The 25369-nt window shown below is 42.9% G+C and overlaps 2 protein-coding genes across 6 annotated transcripts in view; both read left to right on the plus strand.

Annotated features, from left to right (window-relative positions):
* The window catches only part of NFIA (nuclear factor I A), a 407074-nt gene that overhangs the window by 87515 nt on the left and 294190 nt on the right, over positions 1 to 25369 (plus strand). The gene's annotated exons all lie outside the window — the stretch shown is intronic.
* On the plus strand, positions 16513 to 24195 carry LOC123023587. The gene is made up of 3 exons (XM_044430442.1): positions 16513 to 16522; positions 18184 to 18189; positions 19957 to 24195. The coding sequence occupies exon 3, from the start codon at positions 21806 to 21808 to the stop codon at positions 23174 to 23176; it is 1371 nt and encodes a 456-aa protein (XP_044286377.1). The 5' UTR covers positions 16513 to 16522; positions 18184 to 18189; positions 19957 to 21805; the 3' UTR covers positions 23177 to 24195.

Genomic DNA, 25369 nt, shown 5'->3' on the forward strand with positions numbered 1-25369 from the left:
CTTGGTTTGAACTTAGGAGATAGTCTTGGTTAACCTTAACCATACTTTGCCTGATTTGAATATCATGACAAAAGGAGGGTTGTTGCAAACCTTGAAAAATGAGGGAAATCCATGCATGAGGAAAGAGAAAGGATGGAAGGAAGGAGGAAGGGACCATGTATTCAGTTTTTGTGGTGACTGCATTAGTCAGTGTTAATTTCATAAATCAGTTTTAGGCTCAGTTTAAGTTGCTAGCATTGGCTGTAGTTGCTGTTGAAAATTGCTCTGGCAATTTGTTCTACCTTTACTTTAATATAACTTTAATTCTTTTTTTAACAGCATACTACCATTTAAAGATGGTTTTTAATATTTTAATATGCAACTAAAATATTGTTGTTTGTCACCATGTCACTTCATAAGGTGGTAGGTAGCATTGTTGGAATAATTCTTACTACTTTTAAGTTATCACTGGGCAACTTGTTTGGGGATGCTTGACTCAGATTTTAGAAGCAAACAGGTTTTAGAAATCTGTTTTTGACAATGCTTTCAGACCTAAAATTTCAACAGAATGCAAGCATCTAGGTAAAGTCAACCATCTACTTCAACAGCAGAATGGGTCACAAGCTCCTAGTGCAGTGCATCTGGACTTCTTCTAAACAGGCCTCCAAATGAGATACAGGCAGCCAGTGATAGTCTGTTGATACACATTTCAGGATGAGTACCAAGCTCCTCACTTTGTGTTCTCAGGAAGCAGTACTAATACTACACAGTTTTACACAACCACTAACTCTTCTGTTAGATTTGCTGCTAGAAAAAGGAGAGCTTCTTTCACTAGATCACTTGCCACAGGTTAATTGGGAGTAGCTGGCAGTCCCTGTCCCACAGACTAGTGTTTAAAATTTACTGACCTCATACTTACAATTCTCATTTACTTGGTTTTGCTGAACATAATGCCCATTAGCATACCTACTGCTCCATATAATCCTTTTATTCAGTTGGACTCAATGGCTGAGCATTTAACCGTTCCTTTAAATTAGACTCTGCATAGATCTAACTACTTGCAGACATCTTGATCTATTCCATTTTGCGCAGTGAAGTGTTTTCATTAGCACAGCATTCATGCATGTGTGATAGTAGCTAACTGATGTAATTAACCGGCATGTCAAAGGCTATTTATTTCTTGCACATGCAACTATCTTTCTGCGGTAAGGAATCGTTTCTGCTGATGCAGTGTGTATGTAAACATGCTAGAATACAAGCCATTGCCCTTACAAACTGCGCTGTACTTGCAAATTGCAAATACTGATTCCACTTAGAGCAAGGTTAAAATAATAAGATTTGCCTTAAATTTTCCATGGCATTATTAACTATGGATGAAGATGCAAAGGTGCAAAATAAAGAAGGATCAAAAGGATGCCATAAGTAAAGGACATGGAGAACAAATCATAGGTCAACTAAGTACAGGAAAAGTACTGCTGCACTTCTCTGTCCCAGCTGCCTTTTTGCCTGTTGCTTTTTAATCCTGGTTCTTTGAGTTTGTTCTCAACTGAAGCCTAAGGGACTTCTCACATAACTAAAGTTATGCATATGTGTCAATACTTGCAGGATCAAGATTGCTGATTGCAAATACCTTGGGAACAAAAGTTTCTGTGCCAAAGTGCTAGAACACTTTGATACTAATTCCTTTTGGAATCAAGGAATCGGGCTCTCATATAAATAAAGCTTACAGAGAAACACCCAAACCAAAAAAGAATTTGCCCTTGGAAGGTAGCATTTCAAGCAGATTCTGTACATTAAGATATGTAAATTATTCTTGCTAGGAGAAAAAGAGAACTATGAAGAATCAGACATTTAATCTCTGCAAGCCCACATAGACTTCTTTTGGTTTGTATCCCACTACAGTAGAAATATTCAAATGTTTTCAGTAGAATTATTCCCTTTTTTTGTTTTTTTAAAGACTGAGGCTGATCAGACTTTTGTGTTTTTTTAATACGATGGACTCAACAGCTGCATGGGTTTGATTAGTTTGTGAATAAACCTCTACATTTTGGACAACTTGCCTGTGTCTTAAGATTTTGAATGAGACCCTTCTCCAAGTGCCCCCTCCAGGGGAAATATGTGTTGACAAAGGAGAAGACTTTTCTGAGATTTCAGCCTGACTTTGCCTTCCCCAGCCAAGGATGCCTGGCACTGTGTACCATCTTGGTGCCATGTTTGCCCTGGTATTTTAAAACATTGTTTAGTCTGCTTTATTGTTTTAGCGGTCACTTAATTGTGTGCTTGTTATAAAGGTTCTGTTTTATTTGTTGATTATCTTTTTATTTGAAATGATTAGTTTTGGGATATATTTGGCTTGGGATATACTTCCTTGGTGTTCCTGAAGATGTAAAGAGTTTAAATGTTTTAATAAATACATAAAGTTGTATATTCTTTAGTTCTTAGTGAGACAGTTCAGTTACATTGCTGAAATGACCCAAAAACTTTATACTATTAATATATATTAGATTTTTACAAATTGGAGTAGTTTCCTGTAACTGTACACGAATTGTCAGTCAGTGCTGCAAAGTGAATTTGAGGCAGAGAGCTCCAAAATGTCTGCACTAGGCAATAAACACAGAAACAGAGTGAGTCAGAAGGGGTCTTGCTATCTAGTCTGACCCCCAGCTCTAGCCGGCTCCACTCATGACATGCCTACCATGTGCATGTCTAGCCTATCCTTGAACACCCTCACCAATGGGGCCTCAACCACCTCCCATGGAAGCCCATTCCATACTCTCGGGGTCCTAACTGTCAGGAAGTACTTCCTAGCATCCAAATTGAACCTTGGTTTCCTGAGCTTGGCTCTGTTGGAGGGCATCCTGCCCTCCTCTGCAAGGGAGGTCTCTACCCACCTCCATGTGACACCCCCTCACATACATATATGTCGCCAACAGATCCCCCCTGAGTCTCCTCTTCTCCAGGTTGAAAAAACTCAGTTCCCTGAGTCTTGCCTCATATGGCTTTCCCTGCAAACTGGCCACCAACCTTGTGGCCCTACGCTGCACTAACTCTAACCTGGCTATATCCTTTCTGTAACGAGGGGCCCAAAACTGAGCACAGTACTCCAGTTGCAGGCGCACTAGAGTCGTGTAGAGTGGTAGTAATACCTCTATCGATCTAGAAACCACACTTCTGGCTATGCAACCAAGGGTGGTGTTTGCCCTCTTGACCATCGCATCACACTGCTGCCTCATGTTTAGCCTGCAGTGAACCAGCACCCCGAGATCCCTTTCACAGCCACTTGACCCATAACCTGAGACTCATTCCTATGCCTCAAGTGCAAGACCTTGTACCTATCCACCTTGAACGCCATCCTGTTGTCTCCTGCCCTCTTCCATAGTCTGCCCAGATCCTTTTGGATCTGGAGTACCTGCTCCTCAGTTGTGGCCACTGCCCCAGTTTTAGTATCCTCTGCGAATTTTATTCAGCGGACTGTTCACCCCTTCTTCCATGTCATTGAGGAAAAGAGCCATGGGGGACCCTGCTTGTCACTGACCACCATCCTGATGATTCCCCACTAAGGGTTACCCTCTGCTTTCGGTCAGTCAGCCATGCCCTAATCCAACAGACAGTGCATTGTTCTATCCCAGAACTCCTCAGTCAGGATATCATGGGGCACTTTGTCAAAGGCCTTGCTCAAATCCAAATAAACCACATTCACATAACTAAACATGTACCTATTCTTTATCTGTTGAAAGTTGCACCTTGATGACATCTGCTGACATACTGATAATTGAAAGCTGTGTCCCAAGCATTGTTTCCTGCACAACACACACACACAAATGTTTCATTTTGTGGTATAACATCCAGATAAGAAAGACCATTGGCATTGCTCTATCCTTGTCCAGCCGCAAAATTTGTCTTAATTTTGTGGTACTGTCTAAGCAAGGCTTAGTTTACAGGAGGCCACCACACAGGGTCTCATGAAGCCCAGTGAACCTCTTCATGTGGTCTGCCTGGCAATAAGATGATTTAATAATCTGCATGCCCTTCTAAAGAGGTTTGGCTGCTTACCATTCAACCTGCCCTCAGGCATGATTTACTTAACCATATGCTGCCATAGAAGCAGCTGTGTTTGATTGCATCCACCAAACAGGTTTATCCTCCACACAGCTAAGGTCTTTTTCCTTTATTTGCCACTTTCCTTGGCTGCATGCCCCTGAAATCATTTGTGTCTAAGAGGAGGACAGAGAAAACTTTTAACATGCAGTTGGGTGTTGACAATCTGAAATGATGAATTGATCCTCTGAGGATCCATAGGCAATTTGCTGAAGCATCAGTAATAAACATCAGTAATAAAAATCTTGACATTACCCACTGCTTACTGGCTGATACTGTCTGTCAGTGAATCTGCACTGCATGTGCTATAATCCACATGGAAAATTCAAATTGCTTTAGTGGCTCAAAAGCTGCAATTGATTTGGCTACTATTGAAGGCAGATTGCTGAACATTTAGGCCGCAATCCTGTACAAACTCACCAGAAAGTAGGTCTTGTTAAACCCAGTGGAACCTATGTCTGGATAGGCCCTGCATAGGTTTGCATTGCCAGGAATTTAATTTTAGTCTGTACCATCTCAAGTTCTAAGATTGGATAACTTCGCTTTACTTAAAGTACAAGGTTAATCCAGTCAGCATTTCATGATATCCTCCATTCCTTCCCCTCTAGGCCCTTTCTGAAGAAGAGGTTTGGAGATCTCAAATGTTTGTCCACTTTATGTGATCTGTGCATTAGCTTAATTCAGCTAATGCACTATCTGGATTCTGCAGTTTTTCCTATACTACAGTTGTTTGGTATTATATAAAACAAAATCCTTACTGAAAAAATATAACGTACCAAGATCAAGGTCTATCAAACTTAACTGTTGTCTACTTTGATCGCTATAGTTCTTTAGGGATTTAAGTACAGAAGTTTTAAAGTACTACTCGTTCACTTTATTTAAGCACCCATGCCAAGGAATACATCAGATATCTTTTGCATTCAAACCGATATTTTGTATCACTGACCTTTGGCTCTTTTGCATGTTAGTTCATTACAGTAGTGTTTATATTTAATATCAATACCTATGGGTCCCTATTCAATAAATGGTTAATATTGATCTCAATATTAATAGACTTATTCTCCTATAGGAATATGGCAAGATTTTCTTATTGTTAATTATATAGACCATGCACATATGATTTTGTGAATGCTACTGTTTTGTATGCTGTTCACTGGCAATAATGATAGAGAAGGAATTGAGCTAATGCTTGTTATGGTCTATGTGTGACCTTCTGCACTCCTAATCTCTTCTTATCCTGTCCAGATAGAAATTCTAGATGTAAACTGGCCTATTTGTGGCTTGGAGATTGGCACATTTCCTCTTCCTCCTTTGCCATCCAGCATCTTTCAAGACACAAAGATGCATGATATTCTAGCAGATGCAATATTATGACACCTGTGTGATTACAGGGGATTAAATCAGTGCAGTCCTACAAATGGCATGCTGACCATCTAATGTGATACCTAAAGCATCCCTCTCATGCTGACATTTTGGAGGGGAACCTTGAGGAAGAAATTGTCATAATTGGCCTTTTTTGGCTTGGACTTGATGGGAGCATCTGGATGGCACTTGGTTGCCTGCTTCTGCCATATTTGTTTTAAGTGAGTATTCTTCCCCCCCCCCCAACAATTGACTGTTTAAGATGAAAGAAGACTTTTAATGTTATGCTGCTAACATTTAAAGCTGTTGCTTCTTGACCTTTGCTGAACATCATCGCAGTGTCTTAACAGTGTTCAAAGGAATAGCAATATAATTTCTTGTAATTCATACTAACAAGGCATGATATTTCTGTGCTATAGAAGTTGCTGGTATCACAGCATTCCATTCCCTTTTGTTACTTTTCCATAATTTCTGGTGGAAGCTTCATGATTTAGTAGTGCAGGCACTGTTTGCTGGGTAATTGGTAAGCTTGTTTCTCAACACAATATAGAAATTGATCCAAAGGAACACCTAGTCTCATTAATTTTAATGAGAGCTGCAAATGTTTATATCTTGTTCGGAAGCCCTTAGATCTTGATGGATCAGAATTCATCCCCTGCTGATTTTTAATTTATTTTATTTCCTTCAACTGCAAGGAAAATACTGGCCTGTAAGCCATCATGTCAAAGTATACACACTGTTAATCCAGTCATAAATGCCCAAAAAGCATAACTGGCCCATTGAAAATGTCAGGTACCATGGAAGACAGCAGTGAGGAGAAAACACTTTGCTACTATATAGTAACGAGGTTTGCTTAACTGTTGTAATTAAGGAGAGATCAGAATAAATCCTCAAAACTGTCAGTGAAACCAAGAAAGTCTTTCTCATATTATGGTGGGATAAATTGCTCTGGATGTGAACAGGCTTGTCACCCGAAATCGTGCTGTTTAGTGCTGCTTCACTGAAGAACTTCTGTTCTTTCCAAGCCTGGAACAGAGGAATAGCGAGGACTTGTTCCCAACCATACACAGGATGCTGGAGGTACAGCAGAAAGTTGCAATGTCAGAAAATTTGCTTGAGTCATGGGAAGATCTGGGACAGTGGCAAAATTTGCAGGCTACAAAAAGCCAAGCAACATTTGTGGAGCCTTTGTGCATTGTGTATATTTGTTGTAATGGAGTGCTATTCTGGCAGGATGATACAGCCAACTAAAGCTCCCTGGTCATGATATAGTTGCATTATGCTTTGCGATTGATATTTTGCCTTCTATTAAATGGCTGGGGATGAAGAAGAAATACACTTCAATTTTTCATAAAAGCACCTTTTGCAATTGGGCTAAAAGGGGTCAAGCAGTACATGTTAATGCTGTGCATGTGGCACTTTGGAAGGGTTTCTGAAAAATGCACTTTCACCTGCAGTGCAGAGGGGCGGGGAGGAGGAGGAGGAAAAGGAAATGAGGCATCATTCTCTGCTGCTTCTTTCTGTTGTGATTCTACTACAATGTGACATGTTGATATCAATTAAATGAAAGTGTTATATTTTATATAAGTTGTACATATGTCACACAGCTGTCTTTCTTAGTTTTCATTTATTCTGGATGTTGTTTCATCTGGAACACTTGAATTGACAGCCCTTCTTATGGTAAGGAGCGGGTGTTTCTTTGGATGAGAGGTGGGAGGTCTCAATTTTGCAAAGCACTCCCTCTTTGGACAAACACAGAGCTGAGTTCTCAGGCATTCATGGCTCCCTGCAAGGACTATCTAGCCCTGTGTTTGCCTCTGGCTTCTCTGAGGGGGTGAACAGAGAATTGAGGGAGGTCCTGGCTTTAGAAGGTTGGAAGGTTTATTAGTGTTGACAGTGTGTGAATTTGACATCTTTGTAATAATGAGGTTTTAAAGTCTGAATTATTCATGCTTTGCTTTGAATACTGGCTTATTGTGTTAGCTGGAGCTGGAAGAGAGGAAAGATATTAATTAAATAAATGTCACTGTTCTAGAAGATCATGTGACCATTGCTTTTTCCATGCCTTCCATATAATCACAGGGAACAAAATGTACTACATATTTTACTCACAAATGCATTTCTCAGAAGCTGAGAAGATAAGTCAGCCATAGGTATATTCAAATAAACATATGCAGTTTCTGCATTAAGACTAGATGAATTCCACTACATGTAGTGAAAACACATTTATGTGTAGTTGAGATGGTACAAATGTGGAATAGTTAACAAACCATAGTAGTGATGTTTCAGAATGTGTTACTTGTATGAGTAGGAACAAGGCAAAGTGAACCTTGGGTTTATGTGGTTTTTATTTTGCTTCTTCCTGCATGGTCAAGAGGAGGAATTTGGAAATTTTCACTTCCTCTTTCAGTTAACTGCAGTTTTCCATGTTGTCTGAAATGAAAATTGTGGTATAGAGATCCTCCAGGTTTGCTGTTCAATTGATGATCCCTGTGGCTGGCTGGCACCTGGAAATGATGTTACCTGTGGGAACATCAGAGGCAGAGGAAGCAGGTTGGTAGAGGCAGAGAAAGTGGACTGGTGAACCATAAAAGAAGGGAGTTAAGACTGGGGAACAGAAGGATAAAATGTGTCTTATGGTGAGATGAAGAAAGTTATGAAAAGACAAGGATATTAGAGAAAGAGCTGCAACCTTGGACGAAGCTGGCCTTTGAACATGTACTCAGTGTAAGAGGGCTTTAAAGGATGGCAAGTCAAACTGTTTGCCGCTACATCTTGAAGTGACTCTTTTTCCTGATCCTTCAGAAAACATGGAAGGTGCTATGTCAAAAGTGATACAACCAAGACTGGCTGATCCAAGAAAAGAAATACCCTGTTGAATCATTTACTTCCTTATAAGAGTAGTCAGAGATCCACACCCTAGGTAAACAATGTATGTAGGAGCTTGGGAATTAATGTGGAATTTAGATACAAGTAGCTTATGAATCTAAGTTAGCTTTTGTTACAGGGATTCCAGGTTTTTTAATGTACCTTTTTAATGCAGGCAGCAGACCCCACAAAACATGGTTAACATTAACTATGGTTAGTTTAAACAAGCCAGCTTCAGAAAGCATGATTTAGATTTAGAATTATATTTTAAAATGTTACTACAGTGTTGAATCGCTGATAAGAAAGAGGAAGTTCATGTTGTTGCTTGTTTAGAGGAAGTTCATGTTGTTGCTTGTGAGCCCTATGCCATGTGGAGTTTACAGAAGAAATAGCTGAACAAATGTTAAAGTAGCCAAGTAGTTAATCCAAATATATTTATTTTGATGTTTATGGAGGAGTGATGATTTTGCAGCCAAGCTGGGCTGAATCTCATATATGGAATGGTTAGAATAAGTAGTTTGTGGGGTGACATCTGAGGCTAAGTCATTTTCTACAGGAAAACATGACTGCATCTTACTAGCTGGTGTCATTACCTTCATTAGCATTAGGCCAGATGTTTGGCCAATTCACTGGTGGTGTTCTTAGGATAAAAGTTCTTGACTGCATGTTTATTAAAAACATTCTAAGCAATATTTGCAGGAAATTGCATTAGGAGTAAATTTTCAAGATGATAATATCCTACCTGCCGCTTTAAATGTACCCTGGACAATTCCACTAAATGTCATGAAAGTTTTCATTCCCTATTTAAGACTGCTTTGTTCTTCCCCAAAAGTAGTCAGTCGCCTTACAGATTTGTTTGAAGTGACTCTTGTCTGAGCGCGCACAAAGTTAATGCCATTCGTCTAGCTTTGACACACCGTTTACTGCGACTTATATTGGAGATGGAATTAACACCATTACCAGGGAGCTCTGTGCTACAAAGGTCACTGAGAGTGCAGTGCAGAAAGTTCTGTACTAAAAATATACAGCACAAAATATTGTTCTTGTTATTTCCAAAGCTCATGATAAGGCTGTTAAGGAGGAGGCATAAGAGATTGCTCTGCACTTATGGCATTCCACTGCATTCCTAAAGTTTGAAATCTTGTATGTATATTCTCATCAGAAGGCCACTTTCCTTCTATGCACATGAATATTTATATGAGGCTCATTGGGTTGGTTGGGCCAGGTTAGATGTTATGTTGTTGACTAAATAGTGCTGTTCTCTGTAGGTAATGGTGGGCTATAACCACATACAATTAATCTTGTACTAGTTTGTGAGTCATCTCGGAATGGTTAATCCAGTAATATTTATACAACTGCCTAGTACAGTATACCTTTCGTTTCGGGCTATGAATCATACATACAGGGAATACATGTGAGGTTTAGGTGTATATTGTTCACTTCTACATGAAAAGAGTGTACATATACTGTTCATATGCTGTGCTAGCAATGATCATTCTCACTTCTCAGCTTGTGTACACTGAGTGTTATTCACACACCAGTGATATGCACAATCCTTTCATGTAGGAATCACAATAACTTGACGAGTCTAGGATGGATGGTAAAAGTAGACCTTTTTGGCTCTTGATACGTTGGATTCAGCTGGCTACCTTGATTCAGTCTTGGCACAGTGCTACCTGCTATACCAGCTGCTGCTTTCTATCTGCTTCTTAACTTCTAAAGGTACTTCGCAATTAGGTTTGTATTGTACCATCATTCTGTTTAATTAACATAATTTTATCAGGAGATCCATATGTCATAACCATCCACCTGTAATCTTCTTACATTTTCCCAACATTTATCTACCTTATAATGGAAGAAGTTAAGGTTGAAAAGGCAGAATAATTGCATGATGCTTTTGGATTGTTAGGCCTGTTGGGAGAACCTGGGGAGAACTTAAAGTGTTCTGTCCAACTGGGGAATTCAAGGGAGGGCTTGAATTCCCCACCCCCTGTAACATGCCCTCTATCCCCTAGAAGTACCAAAATAAGGGTGAATCAGGTACTAATTTGTGTGACTAAAAATAATAAAAGTTGGCACTTTCATGGCATTCACAAGTTACTTACATGACTTGGGCAAGCATGATGCAATGGGCAGCAGAGCTGCAAAAACTGTCTGTAACCTCACCCCGGTTCCCTCGCCCTCCCAGCCCCTGTGCCTTGTAGCGCTTCTGAAATGGACAGCCTCCAATAATGGTGCAGGCCCCTCATGCAGTAATCCTGATCATGCAGGATTCTGAATTGCAGAGGTACCTCTGTAGAAGTTTCTCACTTCTGAAATCATGATGCCCACAGCCCTTGGCTGACATGGAAGGAGCAGCATTACTCTGGAGGTGGGTGGCAATAAATGTGTGACCCTCTGTTTATTTCACCACCCTGCCACACTTACTCTGTTCACAGAGTGCAACACAAATAGGCCTTTTGTGGACTAAATATTCATAGTGGGAGATGCTTGCAGCATTTCTGTGGTCTCACAGCTAGGCCTAATTGTCATGTCCTCTGTGTTCTATAGCATCATATGATCAGGATGGTTTTTTTAGGATTGCCATTTACTGCCTCTGAGATAGTTTTGTTACCTTTAAGAGCATTACAACAGTACAGAGAGTTTCACTTGCTTGCAGCTCTTCCCATCACAGTGCCACAGTTATGGAAAGAGCCACACCTAACAGAACATTCTTTTCTGTAGAACTTTTTAAAAGGAGTTGCATCAGCCCTCTAAGTGTTTGAACCTGGCAACCCAGCAGTGTGGTTAGTGGGTGGTAGGCAGGTGCTGCAATTCATTCAGCAGGAATTTGGAATATGCTTCCTAAAGAAAGTCACCATCTCTTTCTAGATGTGAACCGAATGCGTGCAGTGAAAAAAATAAATGAATTGCCATGAGGAAGCCAAATTGGGTGTGACACTCTGTACAACTTATTTGACTTATGAGAGAAATACAAGATCTAGAAGTAGTTAACTGGACAGTTGAAGCAGATAGTATCATCCACAGGCCTAGAGCTGTAATTTTCACAAGTGGGTTTTTGAATTTCCCCATAATAAAAGAGACCCTTTTTGCTTAGGTTTGATGACTGACAGAGTTTGTTGTATGTTGTTTTTATGCTTCTTAGAAGGAAAGTGAAGCCTCCTTTCCTCCTTTTTATTTTCTAGCCAACAACTAGACAAAGAATGCATTTGCTGTAAACCTGGTTTGAATTTTATTCAGGCTATTTTTGTTTAATAAAAGAGAGGAATAAGAGGGAAGGGAAACTCTTAGAAAAGAAGCCTAGGAATAAGGTGTTGGGAGAGGAGTGATGGACTGAGATTTCTAAGCAACTGAATCAAGCTTTTATTCAAAAGATTCAGGCTTTATATTTGGAGTTCATGGCACCCTTAGAAACAGCAGCAGAACATAAAGGGTAACTCAGTTTACATTATTCAGCCTAATGGTTTGCCTGCAAGTGCAGCTGGAGAAAAACAACAACCAGAACTTAGCAAATGCATTAAAGTAGCAATTTCAAACACACTTTCAAAAGATTAAGTACCACTGAACACAGTGGGATTTACTTCTGTGTAAATATGTGTAAATTTGCACTCCAAAGTAATTTTACTTCCTGCTCCATTCCTAAATAGGTATCATGAGTGCTTGGAACATTTTCCCAACCTGGTGAATTACACAGGAATAATTAAATTATTGAAAACATAATATGAAGGGTGGTTGACACTGATGTTTAATATTTACTGCTTCCTAAATCTTTTCCAGATGTTTGCATATCTCTATATGTCTGAGAAAGCATAGAATGCTATGCACACATACTTTGCAAAGATAAAGGAGTCACTGAGCTGGGTAGACCTCTTGTCCTCAGCAACTCAGCAATAATTAAGTTTTTTTTTAATGTATGTATCTCTTGTCTTTCTTTCTTATATGGGCTATTTATACAACATGCCCTTATGTGACCATTATCCGACATCTCTTACTTTTGGATTGCAGGGTACAAAATGACTATAAAACAATTTATAGTTGTTTATTCTCTCTTCCTATCAGCTATTAATGCCTGATCATATGGTCTATTGATCATGTGATTAATCACCTGCCTGAAGGGGTAAGCAGATCTTGTGGAACAGTGCATTGTACTGAACTGAACTTCAACCTTTTATACAAACTTGAAGAGTAAAAACATTAGTCAGTGCCCAAAATCTGGTTAGTATGCTACTAGAACACCAGGAGGTAAATCTTGCTGGGTAACAAAACAGAGTAGGCTATCAATTTTTCATTTAAAAAATGTTTAACACTCACCCACTTGGTTCTGGATGCACGTATTTGTCTATAAGCTGCCAGTGCACTGTAAATACTGATTAAGGGGAAAATAACAGTGGGCGCTGTTATGCACTCCACTTTTTCTCCCATAAGGATCTGAGAGCTTGTCAACTGCTAACCCCTATTTTAAAGGGTTTAGACTATGTCCATAACATGGGTATGGAATGGGCTTCCATGGGAGGTGGTTGAAGCACCATTGATGAGGGTGTTCAAGGATAGGCTGGATATGGTAGGCATGTCATGAGTGCAGCTGACTGGAGAGAAAGTTATGTATGAACTAGGCTGTGCTGTAACTATTTGATATCAGTGCATGAGGAAGGTTTCTGTCAAACATGGTCAGAGGTGGTGGGATCTCCCACACAAGAGACATTCAGAAAGAAAATGGACAGCCATCTGAGTGGGATGGTGTAAATTGGTGTCCTACACCAGCAGTGGGTTGGACCTGATGGCCTCCTTGGCACCTTCTAACTCTCCTATTCTATGATTCTTTGCAGGGGACTCTACATACTTTTTCTGCCTTTTTTGGTGTTTGCTTATGTGAAAAATTCCTAGCTGCAAAAATAAAAAGGATCTGGAGTTTTAAATGGTACCAGATGGTATTTATTTTATGACTGGGGTAGCCATTATTCCTGCCCAGTTCTTGGCTTTGCCATCTAAAGCAAATGAAACTGATTTATTGCAGGTTTTGCTCTGCCCTGTTTTGCTATGTTTGTATGTTTGTTTGTTTCATTTTCAATTGTTTCATGTCTACTTATATTTGGTATAGTGGGCAGTATCCCACTGTGTCATTCTCCTAGCACAAATTGCATTGAACTAGTAAAATCTTAGTTATGAATTAGGGACAAGGGCAGATTCTAACTAAAGTTAGGTTTTGCAACTGATTGTGCATCTGCTCGCTCAAGAGATTACACAACTACATTCAGGAGTCCCAAGAGCTCTGCTAGTATGCACTCAGCTAAGAAATTGCAGAAACACTTGCACAATTGGAAGATTTGTGGTCCGAGTTAGTGAAATGACACTGTTGAATATTGCCTTGTGTTGTTTGGACTTCTCTTAATATTTGTTAGGGAGACAGGCAGATTTTCCATAGATGAGCTCCACTATGCCTATGGTTGCATACTTTAGTTTCTTTACTCCCTCTTTCTGCTTGGTAGGTAAGGATGTTATGTTCTTGCTATGCAGTGTGGCTAAGCTGGAGGTCATTAGAAACAATGTTTTCCTTCCCCCCTGTGGTTGTTTCCTGACTCATGGATGAGAACAGGCTTCTCTCCTTGGTCCAGAACCAGGGTCACCCACCTTTAGATTCTCTGAAAGGGTAGGACTTCCCTTCACACATCCTCACAGTAGATACATCCTCAGTTCCAGAAATTCAGGTTTGATCAGAATCCTGTTAAAATAAATTGAAAACGTTCTCCTTATTGCCAGAAAGAGATGATTTTAAAGTCTCTTCTCCCTGTCTCTAAGAAGCAATAGTGTCTGGAATCAGTCCTCATACTAGCCATCTCTTAGATCACGCTATACATCCTGTTTCCCTGTACTTGGCAGAGAGAAGTGCATCCACATGCCGTCAAAATCCACCAGAAGACTGGCATCAAAGTCCAAGGAAAATTAAGCTCCTTAAAGTAACTCTATTGGAGAAATGATAACTGGCATGTAACCACAGCCAAACTCTGAAGGTTTTGCTCTAAGTTGGAGGCAAATGCTCTATGTGAAGATGTCAGAATATTTAGGCCTGAAATTTTACCAGTTTATTTTGAAAATGCTGAAATGGAAGAAATCAGAGCAAACATTGCCAGTCATGTGCACAGAACAGTTTCATTCTTTTTTCTGTCTGAGACCATGAACAACCTGAAGCACTTCCTGACAGTCAGAACCCCGAGGGTGTGGAATGGGCTTCCCTGGGAGGTGGTTGAGGCTCCATCGGTGCGGGTGTTCAAGGATAGGCTGGACATCCACATGGTGGGCATGTCATGAGCGGAGCCGGCTGGTGCCGGAGGTCAGACTAGATGGCCCGGGAGACCCCTTCTGACTCGCTCTGTTTTCTATGTTTTAATGGTGTTTCCATGGACTTCATTGTAATATCCAAGGTGGTCGGTCCCAAAGGTGGCCAGGAATGCCAGCTGATGTGGCAGACTACCAAAATGACGTTTCATCCCTAGCCATTGAAGAAATTGTATTAGCCTCATACATGGTATTACCTCTACATCTATGGATAAATTACTGCAAGGCAGACCACAGGTCAGTGTTTATTTTCTATTTTCTATTGTGTTTCTACATAGGAATCCACCATATGTTTGGTGTTGCATTGGAACATCTAAGCTCCTCACTAGAAATCTCTTAAACATTGCCAGTCCTAAGCCATTTCACTCCAAGAAAAGTGACTTGTATGATATCTTTAGGGCCTTCAGGTTAAACCTGACTGTCTGTTCTTTTATGAAGAATTCCAGTTGCACTAAGGTGACTATAACTTGGATCAGGGTAAGCATGGGTTTACTTACTGTTCCAGGAGTTCTGCATTTCCTAAGTTCATGTCCATTCACTTCACAGGGTAGCTACATCAACAGGGCTTATCTGGAAGACATGACAGAGTAGCAGTGTGGGTCTTTTTAACATCCATGCACTACACATACCATTGCATTACCTGATGTCACCTTTGGATAAAACCTGTTCTAGCTGATTCTTGAAAGGTTTTCCTTTAGGAAGCCAGTTTATTCCATCCGCTCTGAAATGTGAAATGGCATCCCTATCCTGCCAGCTTTCCTAATGGCCTCCTCCGAGTGAACGACTGGCTTAGGGTGTGGTGCCAGAAGGAACGCTTTGGGTTCCTCGACCACGGCACTCGATTTCTTGCCAATGGACTTCTGGCAAGAGACGGGTTACACCTCACGAGGATGGGGAAAAGGTCCTTTGGAGATGCTCTAGCGAGCTTCGTCCGGAAGACTTTAAACTGAGGGGGGGGGGGGGTCAGCCCCCCAGTAACGTGTCTGCACTGGACAAGTGTGGGGGGAGGATCATGGCTTTGGGAGCAGGGTTTTAGAGATACTGCAGGGACTGACAGGACTCCTTCAGAGAGAGGCCATTTATCAGGGAGGATGGGAGGAAGGAGGAGGCTGGGAACGCCAAGGAAAGGAAGCGGTGGGAAGGAGTTGAGGTGCATGTACACCAATGCTAGGAGCATGGGTAATAAGCAGGAAGAGCTTGAAGCTCTCCTGGGAATAGGAGGGTATGATCTGGAGGGAATCACAGAAACTTGGTGGGATGAAAGGCAAGTCTGGAATGTGAACATAGAAGGGTATCACCTTTTTAGAAAGGACAGGAAGAGAAAGAGAGGTGGGGGCGTGGCTTTATACGTCAGGGAAGGGATAGGCTGCAGTGAGATAGAATGCAGCACAGATGAGGATTCAGTAGAGGCAGTCTGGGTGAAACTTAGGGGTTTTGACAGGGAAAGAGACCTGACAGTGGGGGTATGTTATCGCCCTCCAGGTCAACTTGAGACCCTGGATGATGTTCTGACAGACCAGATTCTAAGGATATCTCAGGGGAAGAGGCACAGTAATTATGGGAGATTTCAGTCTCCCGGATATTACTTGGGAGACTCACTCAGCGGTGACACCAGGTCACATCGCTTCCTAGAAGCTATAGAGGGAGGGTTCTTCTCACAGAGGGTCCGAGAGGCGATGAGGGGGGGAAACATCCTTGACTTGGTCTTGACCAGTAGGAGGAGCTGATAGATGAAGTACAGATTAGGGGAGCTCTGGATGCGAGTGATCACTCCATCCTTTGCTTTGAGATCAGGGGACTGGGGACGTGCAACAGGTCGAGCACTAGAAGCTGGGACTTCAAGAGGGCCAACCTTGGCCAACTGAAGGCCAGACTGGGGAAAGTCTCCTGGGATAAGTTACTGGAAGGTAAGCGAGTTGAGGAGGGGTGGATAGCACTCAAAAGGGAGGTTTTGGAGGCGGAAGCCTTGATGATACCTCTAGTCAGTAAGGTGGGGAGGCGGAGGAGAGTGCCACCATGGATGCGAAAGAACGTGGTTAAAGGGATTATGCGAAAGAGGAACCTCCGTAGGAAATGGGTACTGGGAGAAATAGACAAAAGGGTATACCGGGAGGAGGAGGCCCGTTGCAGAAGGATTCTTCGCAATGCTAAGGCTGATTACGAGCTGAGACTTGCCAAGAATATCAAGAGCAACAAAAAGGGCTTCTTTCAGCATGCAAACAGGAAGAGGAAGGGGAGACAAGTGGTGGGACCACTAAATAAGGAGGAAGGAGATCCAGTGACTGATATGAGGGAACAGGCACGGATGCTAAATGACTATTTTGCCTCTGTGTTCTCCCCAAAGCAGGATGGGGGATATCCGCATAGGAAATTAGATGAGGCTGGGGACTTAGGGGCACAGAGTAGAGTCACCCCCCCTTGAAGTCGAGGGGTTCCTCAGGGTATTGGACATTACAAAGGCACCAGGCCCTGACGGGTTACACCCGAGAGTACTTAGAGAGTTGGCAGGGGTTCTCTCACGCCCGCTGGCCTCCATTTTTGAGACCTGGTGGAGAACAGGTGAAGTTCCAGAGGACTGGAGGGTGGCATCAGTGGTCCGAATTTTCAAAAAGGGTAGTAGAAAGGACATGGGGAATTATAGACCGGTTAGCCTTATGTCCATTGTAGGAAAAACAATGGAAAGGCTCATAATGGAGAGAGATCTAGTGATTCTAGATAGGGAAGGGAGGCTGACAGCCACACAACACGGCTTCTGCAAAAACAGGTGCTGCCAGACAAACCTTGTGGAATTCTATGACAAGGTTTTGCGATGGCTAGATGGAGGGGATGCAGTGGATGTGGTATACCTGGATTTTAGCAAGGCCTTTGACAAAGTGCCCCATGATATCCTGGTGGAGAAACTGAGGAGTTTTGGGATACACCAAAGCACTGTCCGGTGGATTAGGGCATGGTTGACTGACCGAAAGCAGAAGGTAACCATTAATGGGGAATCATTGGGATAGCGGCCAGTGACAAGTGGGGTCCCCCAGGGCTCTGTCCTGGGGCTGATCCTGTTTAATCTTTTCATTAACGACATGGAAGAAGGGGTGAACAGTCTGCTGATCAAATCCACAGACAACACTAAAACTGGAGCAGTGGCCACAACTGAGCAGCAGGTACTCCAGATCCAAAAGGATCTGGACGGACTATGGAAGTGGGCAGGAGACAACAGGATGGCGTTCAATGTGGATAAGTGCAAGGTCTTGCACTTGGGGCATAGGAATAGCTATCATAAGTACAGGTTAGGTGACAAGTGGCTGGAGAGCAGCACTTGTGAAAGGGACCTCGGGGTACTGGTTGACTGCAGGCTAAACATGAGTCAGCAGTGTGATGCGGTGGTCAAGAGGGCGAACGCCACCCTTGGTTGCATAGCCAGAAGTGTGGCTTCTAGATCAAGAGAGGTATTACTACCTCTCTACACGACGCTGGTGCGCCCGCAACTGGAGTATTGTGTTCAGTTCTGGGCCCCTCATTACAGAAAGGATATAGCCAGGTTAGAGTCAGTGCAGCGTAGGGACACATGGTTGGTGGCCAGTTGTCAGGGGATGCCGTATGAGGCGAGACTGAGAGACCTGGGTCTCTTCAGCCTGGAGAAGAGGAGACTCAGAGGGGATCTGTTGGCGACATACAGGTATGTGAGGGAATGTCACATAGAGATGGGTAGTGACCTGTTCTCCCCTGCAGAGGAAGGCAGGACGTGCTCCAATGGAGCAAAGCTCAGGGAGCCAAGGTTCCATTTGGATGCCAGGAAGCACTTCCTGACAGTCAGGACCCCGAGGATGTGGAATGGACTTCCACAATAGGTCGTTGAGGCCCCATCCTTGCAAGTGTTCAAGGATAGGCTGAACGTCCACATGGTGGGCATGTTGTGAGCAGAGCCGGCTGGTGCCGGAGGTCAGACTAGATGGCCCAGGAGACCCCTTCTGACTCTCTCTGTTTCTATGTTTCTAATTGGAAAGCGAAATAAGACTTAACGTAAGGGTCTCTAGTTTGTAGGACAGCTCGCAGATGTAATCAGGAATAGAGTTGGTTGTTTCTTGGTAGAGAATCTTGTAAAATGCACTCTACTTCCTCACTAGGTTAGGGGGCGTTTTTAGTGAGCCCTTCTGGATGGCCTTACATGTTTTTCTACTAAGGTTGTATGTTACACTACTGGCTTTTAGTATTCTAGTGAACTATTTATATTTCCAAGACTAGGAGGCAGCTATTCAGAATAGGATACTCAAATTAGCTGGTGTTGCCTTATGAATAGTTGGAGCAGTTAATAGTTTCTTTTCCTCCTTGCCTATCTATCTATCTATCTATCTATCTATCAATCAAAAGTTCTTCTATTCCGTCCCCTATAAAACATCCCAGGACGGCTTTCTACCAGCTGTGCAGAAGATGTATGGTAGAACCAAAGCCTGACTAGAAAAACAAACACTGAGAAAGTTTCATTTGCAATTGTTAAGGAGCAGTACAATGATGACTTAGAAACCCCAAAGCAATTATCCAGAAAGTATTCTCAGAAAAAGTACTATAAACTATCATAATATCCTTCCAGATGTCAGTGATTTAACAGCACCCAACTTTGCTTCTAGAGCTCTGGAATCCCAATGACATTCTTTAGGAGGACAGGTACCTCTTCCCCAGGCCACCTGTTGGAAGAAGCAATTTTCACTGGAGCCATGGAGTGGGCATTAAGGGTTAGATATTCCCCATCCTTTGCTGATCCAGTCCTGATCCTACTTTATTCTTCCTTGGCTACAATAAATGTGGGTGGGTGTTGTAATGGTAATGCTACTTAGAAAGGGTTCAAAGTGATAAAAATTTATTCATTGAGAGAAAGAACAGACTATAGAGAAGGAAATGGAGACACAGCTGTTCCTTCTTGTTTAAAGAGGTCAGATTTTCTGAACTCTGCAAACCACAGAAGCTGTAGAGAGGAAGGTGTCATCAGCTATTACATGGTAGATGCTCAGTGTGCAGCAACTTCAGACAGCCTTCCAAAACAGAAGGCAAAGCTTAGAAAGGTTCCAAAATCAGTAGGCAGTTATTTTTTTCAGCATCAGTGGTCAGTTGTACTACTACAATAGCATCATAAAGGGCCCCTAAACTACCTAGGGCCATGGTAAAATCATATGGGCACAGGAAGTGCTCTTTCTTTCTTAAGAGGGCTAGTGAAGTTGTCCTGCTGCATAGCCTTGACAGGATGAAATGTGAAGGTGTCTGGATCAGAGTGGATCTTTTAGAGAGTGCAGCATTTCCCCAAGTTTTTATCTTGGTTTTGTTTTTTAGCCTCTCTTCCCCAGATTTCCCCTCCAAAATGAGAGGTTCCATTTTGACAAATCACTTTTATTCCTTGCTTTGAGTGCAGAGAGTCTCCTGGAACTCCTGACCACTTCTGTTGTATCAGTACTTCTGTTAATTTAGTGAATGCTGACCTCTGTTTATCATAGAGCAAACATAATGTATCATACCATTTTTCATTATTAGTATTATTATTGTAGTAGTAGTATATTTACAATAATATATTGCTGTAAATGGTTATAATTATTTCATCTATATTTTGCTAATATTTAAAATGATTACATTTAATATTTTAATTACCTATATTATAATAAATTAGTGAGAATTATAGCTTTCCTGACAGAAACAGCTCTCAGCTTGTTGGGTCTTATAGTGCATTATAGTTATCTCTTGAAAGAAAAGGAAATTCACTGTGTGGCATTCTTGTAAAAAGGGCACACACAGTATGTACAGTCCACAAACACTGTTCCTATTTATATAAATGGGCTGTGGGAGAAGTGCTCACTGTGCCCAGTCTTGGAATCATATACCAATACATCCTTGATGTCTTAGGAAAGGACATTAAGTTGGCTGAGAAGGAAATACAGCCACTTAAAAGCATTAATTCTCTGGGAACACACAGAAAAGCAAAAATAAATTAAATGTATCGCCTTTAATTTGTTGGCTATGCTAAAATATTATGAGACTACATCTTCAACAAATTATGATAAATGATATCAACTGAGACATGGTAACTGCTTGAACTTCTTTTGGATGAAGTCATAAGATGCAGGTTTTAAGCTGCCACCAAATCTAGCTTCTCACTATCTTACTATTCTTCGTCGTGTCCTCTGTGCATCACACATATGGGTGCTGCGCCTGCACAGTGCCTAGGCCGGAAGATTAGAAAGCTAACGGTTTTTGGCGGGAAAAGGCTCCACTCCCCTCCCTCCTATAGTATAAATAGAGCGGAGCGTCCGCCATTTTATTCAGTCTTTGTGACCGCCGTTCGCTGTGCCTCGTGCCTCTTCATCTCTTGCTTAGTTTCTTGCCTTGTGCTCGTTTACGGTTATACTTACCTTGTTATACCTTGTTATACTCCTAATTTTTTCTCTTATCCGTATTGTAGTTTTCCTCTTCTTTCTTCTTTCTAAAAAAAAAAAAAAAAAAAACCAAAAATATTATTCTTTACCCTCTGCACTATCATCTTCTCTTTCCTTTTCGCGATGGCGCAGCGGGCGACATTTCGCAAATGTAGCAAGTGCAGCTCCAAAATGTCTCCTGCCAACCCGCACGACCTATGCCTCCTCTGCCTTGGCAAGGGGCATAGGACCGTCAAGTGCGGGCATTGCCTGGCCTTTACCAAACAGGCCAGGAAGAATAGGGAGAATTGTCTCCACAAGTTGCTGTGGGACCAGGCCTTGTACTATCAGACCAATTGGTCTCAAGGCCTACTTCTTCCTCGACTGTGCCTTCTCAGCGCTTCGCCTCTACTTTGGCCACGCCCTCCAAGCGCCCCGCCTCAACATCGGCCACACCGCCACAGTGTCCTTCACACGAAGGTGCTGCCTCAACGGAAACACAACAGCTACCTTCTCCCCCAACTAAGCAGAAGGAGAAGCGTAAGCACTCTGAATCTGATAAATCCTCTGGGCACAAAAAACCGAGGAAAGATAAAGCGGCCAAGGTGGCTCACAAGGGCAAGAAGCTCGATCGCCCCAAACACCGGGGCTCAGATTCATCAGGGTTTTCGGTACCGACTGCTGCTACGGTACCGACTCCCTCGGGACCGGCCCTGCAATTGGCGATGCAGGTGACTCCGCCGGGTTCCCCCAGGTAAATTATCTGGCCTGAGAGCATGTCTTCTCCACCTCCGGAGCTGCCGCTTAGGGAATCGATCTCAAATGGAGAGATCAGAGACTCCCCACTGAGGGAACGTTCTCCAACCCTGATGCTTACCGCTGGGCCACCTGAGGAACCTGTATCGCCACCTAGGTGCAGAAGCTGTTCAGCTGAATGCCTATTGGATGACTGGCCTATGCCGGGCTATGGTGGCTTCCCTGGCTGGAGTGGATACCAACCCTATCCTTATTATCCACGGGACCGTAATTCAGCATCGATCCCGAGGGAGGCGCCATCCATTTCTGGTTGTGCAGAGAGGAGACCTCCACCATCCCCGGAGACCTCCTCTTCCAGCATACAATACTGCTACCACCAGGATTCCGACGAATCGGAAGTAGACTCCACATCCCCTGATGTGACCATCACTTCCCAGGACCCTGGCTCCCCGGACGAGCCCCATGTCACCTTCTCGGAGCTCATCTCCCGTCTGGTTCGGTTGCTGGAGATCGAGGCCCATCATCGCCCTGGTCCCAGCACCAATAGATTTTATGACATTGTCCGGGGAGAACAATCCACAACCATAGCATTACCTCTTATTACTACGCTCTTCCAGGCGATGGTCCAGCCCTGGGACCAGCCGGCTCAACCACAAGCGATGTCTTACCGGTACGACTCTATGTACCAGGTTAGAGAGGAAGATATACCATTTCTGCTACGCCACCCCAAGCCAAATTCGATGGTGGTTGAGTCGTCCCAGGGCAGAGAGGCTTGCGGTCATACAATACCCCACGAAAGCAAAGGGAGGAAGATAGACATGCTTGCACGTCGGGTCTATGCGGCCACAGGACTCGAACTACACACATCATATTATGAAGCTACGCTGGCACGTTACCAGTACTTCATAATGCAGAAGCTGGATAACGTTGCTTCCTCCCTTCTGGACCACCAGGCAGACCTAGCCAGGGTCTTTATAAAAGAGGCAATGCAAGTGGCCATACAGCAATTGTCCACTGCAAGACATCATGTGGACACTGACTCTCAGGCCATGGTCAGTGTGTTTTCCCTTCGACTGCATGCGTGGCTGAGGAATTGTAACTTTCCTGAAAAAATGAAGAGAAGGATAGAAGAAATGCCGTTCGATGGTACTGGGCTTTTTCATGCGAAGACCCATCAGAAGCTCAAGGCAATCCACAAGTCACGTATGACAGTGCATCGCATGGAGCTCCCGCAACACAAATGTAAGTGGCCATGGCCCAGGCCTTACGGACGTCAACAGTACCAACCCTGCCAGCAATATCAGCAAAGACATCAGCGTAGAAGGCAACAGCCTCAACAATGTTTCTCTCAGGGCCGTCGATGCTTCGATACCGAAAAGCATCCTCATTGACGGTCCCGGTGAGCCACTCCTTCTCTCCACCTCCCACCTTCCCCTCTTCCTTTTGGGAGCCAGCTTCAAAGCCGACTCCCCATTTGGGAGTCCATTACATCTGATAGGTGGGTGTTGTCCATCATGCAGCTCGGATACAGAATAGAATTCAACATTGTTCCACCATCGAGCCCTATCCATTTTACGCTGCCCTCTTCAATTTTATGCGATGAGGTCTACCAGCTACTTCATAAAGGAGCCATTCGACAACTCTCTCGCTCTGATGGGCTACACGGATTCTATTCTAGATATTTTACAGTCCCCAGACAGTATGGTGGTCTTCGTCCCATCCTAGACCTAAGAGATGTTAATAAATACATCAAGCCTAAAAAGTTTCGAATGACCACCCTACAAAATATCCCTCCGTTACTGAGGAGAGGGGATTGGTTCACCTCACTGGACTTGAAGGATGCTTATTTTCATATATCCATCCATCCTTTCCATAGACGTTTCCTGTGTTTTACTGCAGGACCTGATGGAAGACTACCTTTCTTGTTGTGGTCACTTCAGCCAGAAGGGCTAGTGAGCTTTGTGCTCTTCACATAGAACCACTGGTTTTGAATTTTCATAAGGAAAAGGTCGTCCTTCGGATGGATTCAACGTTTCTTCCTAAAGTGGCTACGTTTCATTTGAATCAGGACATTGTCTTGCCCGCGTTCTTTCCATCCCCATCGACTCCGATTGAACGCTCTCTCCACACTCTAGATGTTCGATGCTGCCTGGCTTTCTATAGGTCTCGCACAGAATCCTTCAGGAATTCTAATAGACTCTTCGTTAAATACGCTGATCATGACAAGGGTTCTCCAGTTGCATCTCAAAGACTGTCTAAATGGATTGTCCAGTCCATAGTTCTGGTATATCAGCTAGCAAAGATGGACTTACCTACACTCCCAAGAGGCCATTCTACACAAGCAGTTGCGACTTCATTGGCTTTTGCGGCAGGGGTTCCGATCCAGGATATTTGCAGAGCCACAACCTGGGCTGCTCCATGTACTTTCGCCAAGCATTATCAGCTTGATGTACGTGCAAGACAGGATTGTTCCTTTGGTAGAGCAGTTCTCTCTGCCATTCTTCATTGATGACACCTCCCTCCTCCAAGTCTGGTAAGCTTGCTAATCACCCATATGTGTGATGCACAGAGGCCACAACGAAGAAAAGCAGGTTGCTTACCTGTAACTGATGTTCTTCGAGTGGCCATCTGTGCATTCACACAACCCACCCGCTGGCGCTGCATGGTGTCGGTGAATGGAACTGTTTTTTCATTGGTTCCACGCTGATCTTACGGTGCCAATGATACTTATTGTACAGCTGTCTTTAACTTCAAGGGGGCGAACGTCGGTCTTCAAGGCTTAATAAAAGGGCGGATGCCCCGCTCTATTTATACTATAGGGGGGAGGGGAGCAGAGCGGAGCCTTTTCCTGCCAAAAACCATTAGCTTTCTAATCTTCCGGCCTAGGCACTACGCAGGCGCAGCACCCATATGTGTGAATGCACAGATGGCCACTCGAAGACCATCAGTTACAGGTAAGCAACCTGATTTTTCAGAGGATAATTAAGCAAGAGTAATTATGGTGCCCTGTACTTTATTTCATGTTTGATATGAAATAAAAAAACATAGTGTCTGGAAGTATATTGAAAAGACTCAAAGACTCACTCTTCTAAAGTTGGTCTTTAACATGGAAGTTTTTCCCTTTCAATAACATGCCCTAAGTTCATACTAGAATATCTGTGCCATAGCTAATGTGGTCAGTTGGAATTACTGCATTTATATAATGAAAGTGGTTGGAACCCACTGGTGTCAAATTAATGGTTTTGCTGGTGTGAGAGTCTTCTTATCCTTGTGTGACAGCTTCTGGCATTTATTCTTGGAGACCTGCAGTAACATTTTGTCTGCTGTAACAAAATGAAGAGCCTGAACATTCAGTGGAATGGTGCTTTCTTGGTCAAAACAGATGTTGATCGTGGTGTCCACTGTATACTTTGGAGAGTTGTTTCAGTGAAGGGTGCCTAAGATGCCACTGGTATGGTTTTAGATCCAGAAAAATTCTTATGCGGAAGTGATGTAAAATAATGTAAAGAATGAAGTGAGGGATGTCAGTAGTGACTTAAACTTTAAGGATTACAAACAACCTTCATACACTTAACAGAATTAAC

The sequence above is a fragment of the Varanus komodoensis genome, unplaced genomic scaffold (genome assembly GCF_004798865.1).
Source record: "Varanus komodoensis strain SLA01 unplaced genomic scaffold, ASM479886v1 scaffold20_1, whole genome shotgun sequence".
Classification (NCBI taxonomy): Eukaryota; Metazoa; Chordata; class Lepidosauria; order Squamata; family Varanidae; genus Varanus; species Varanus komodoensis.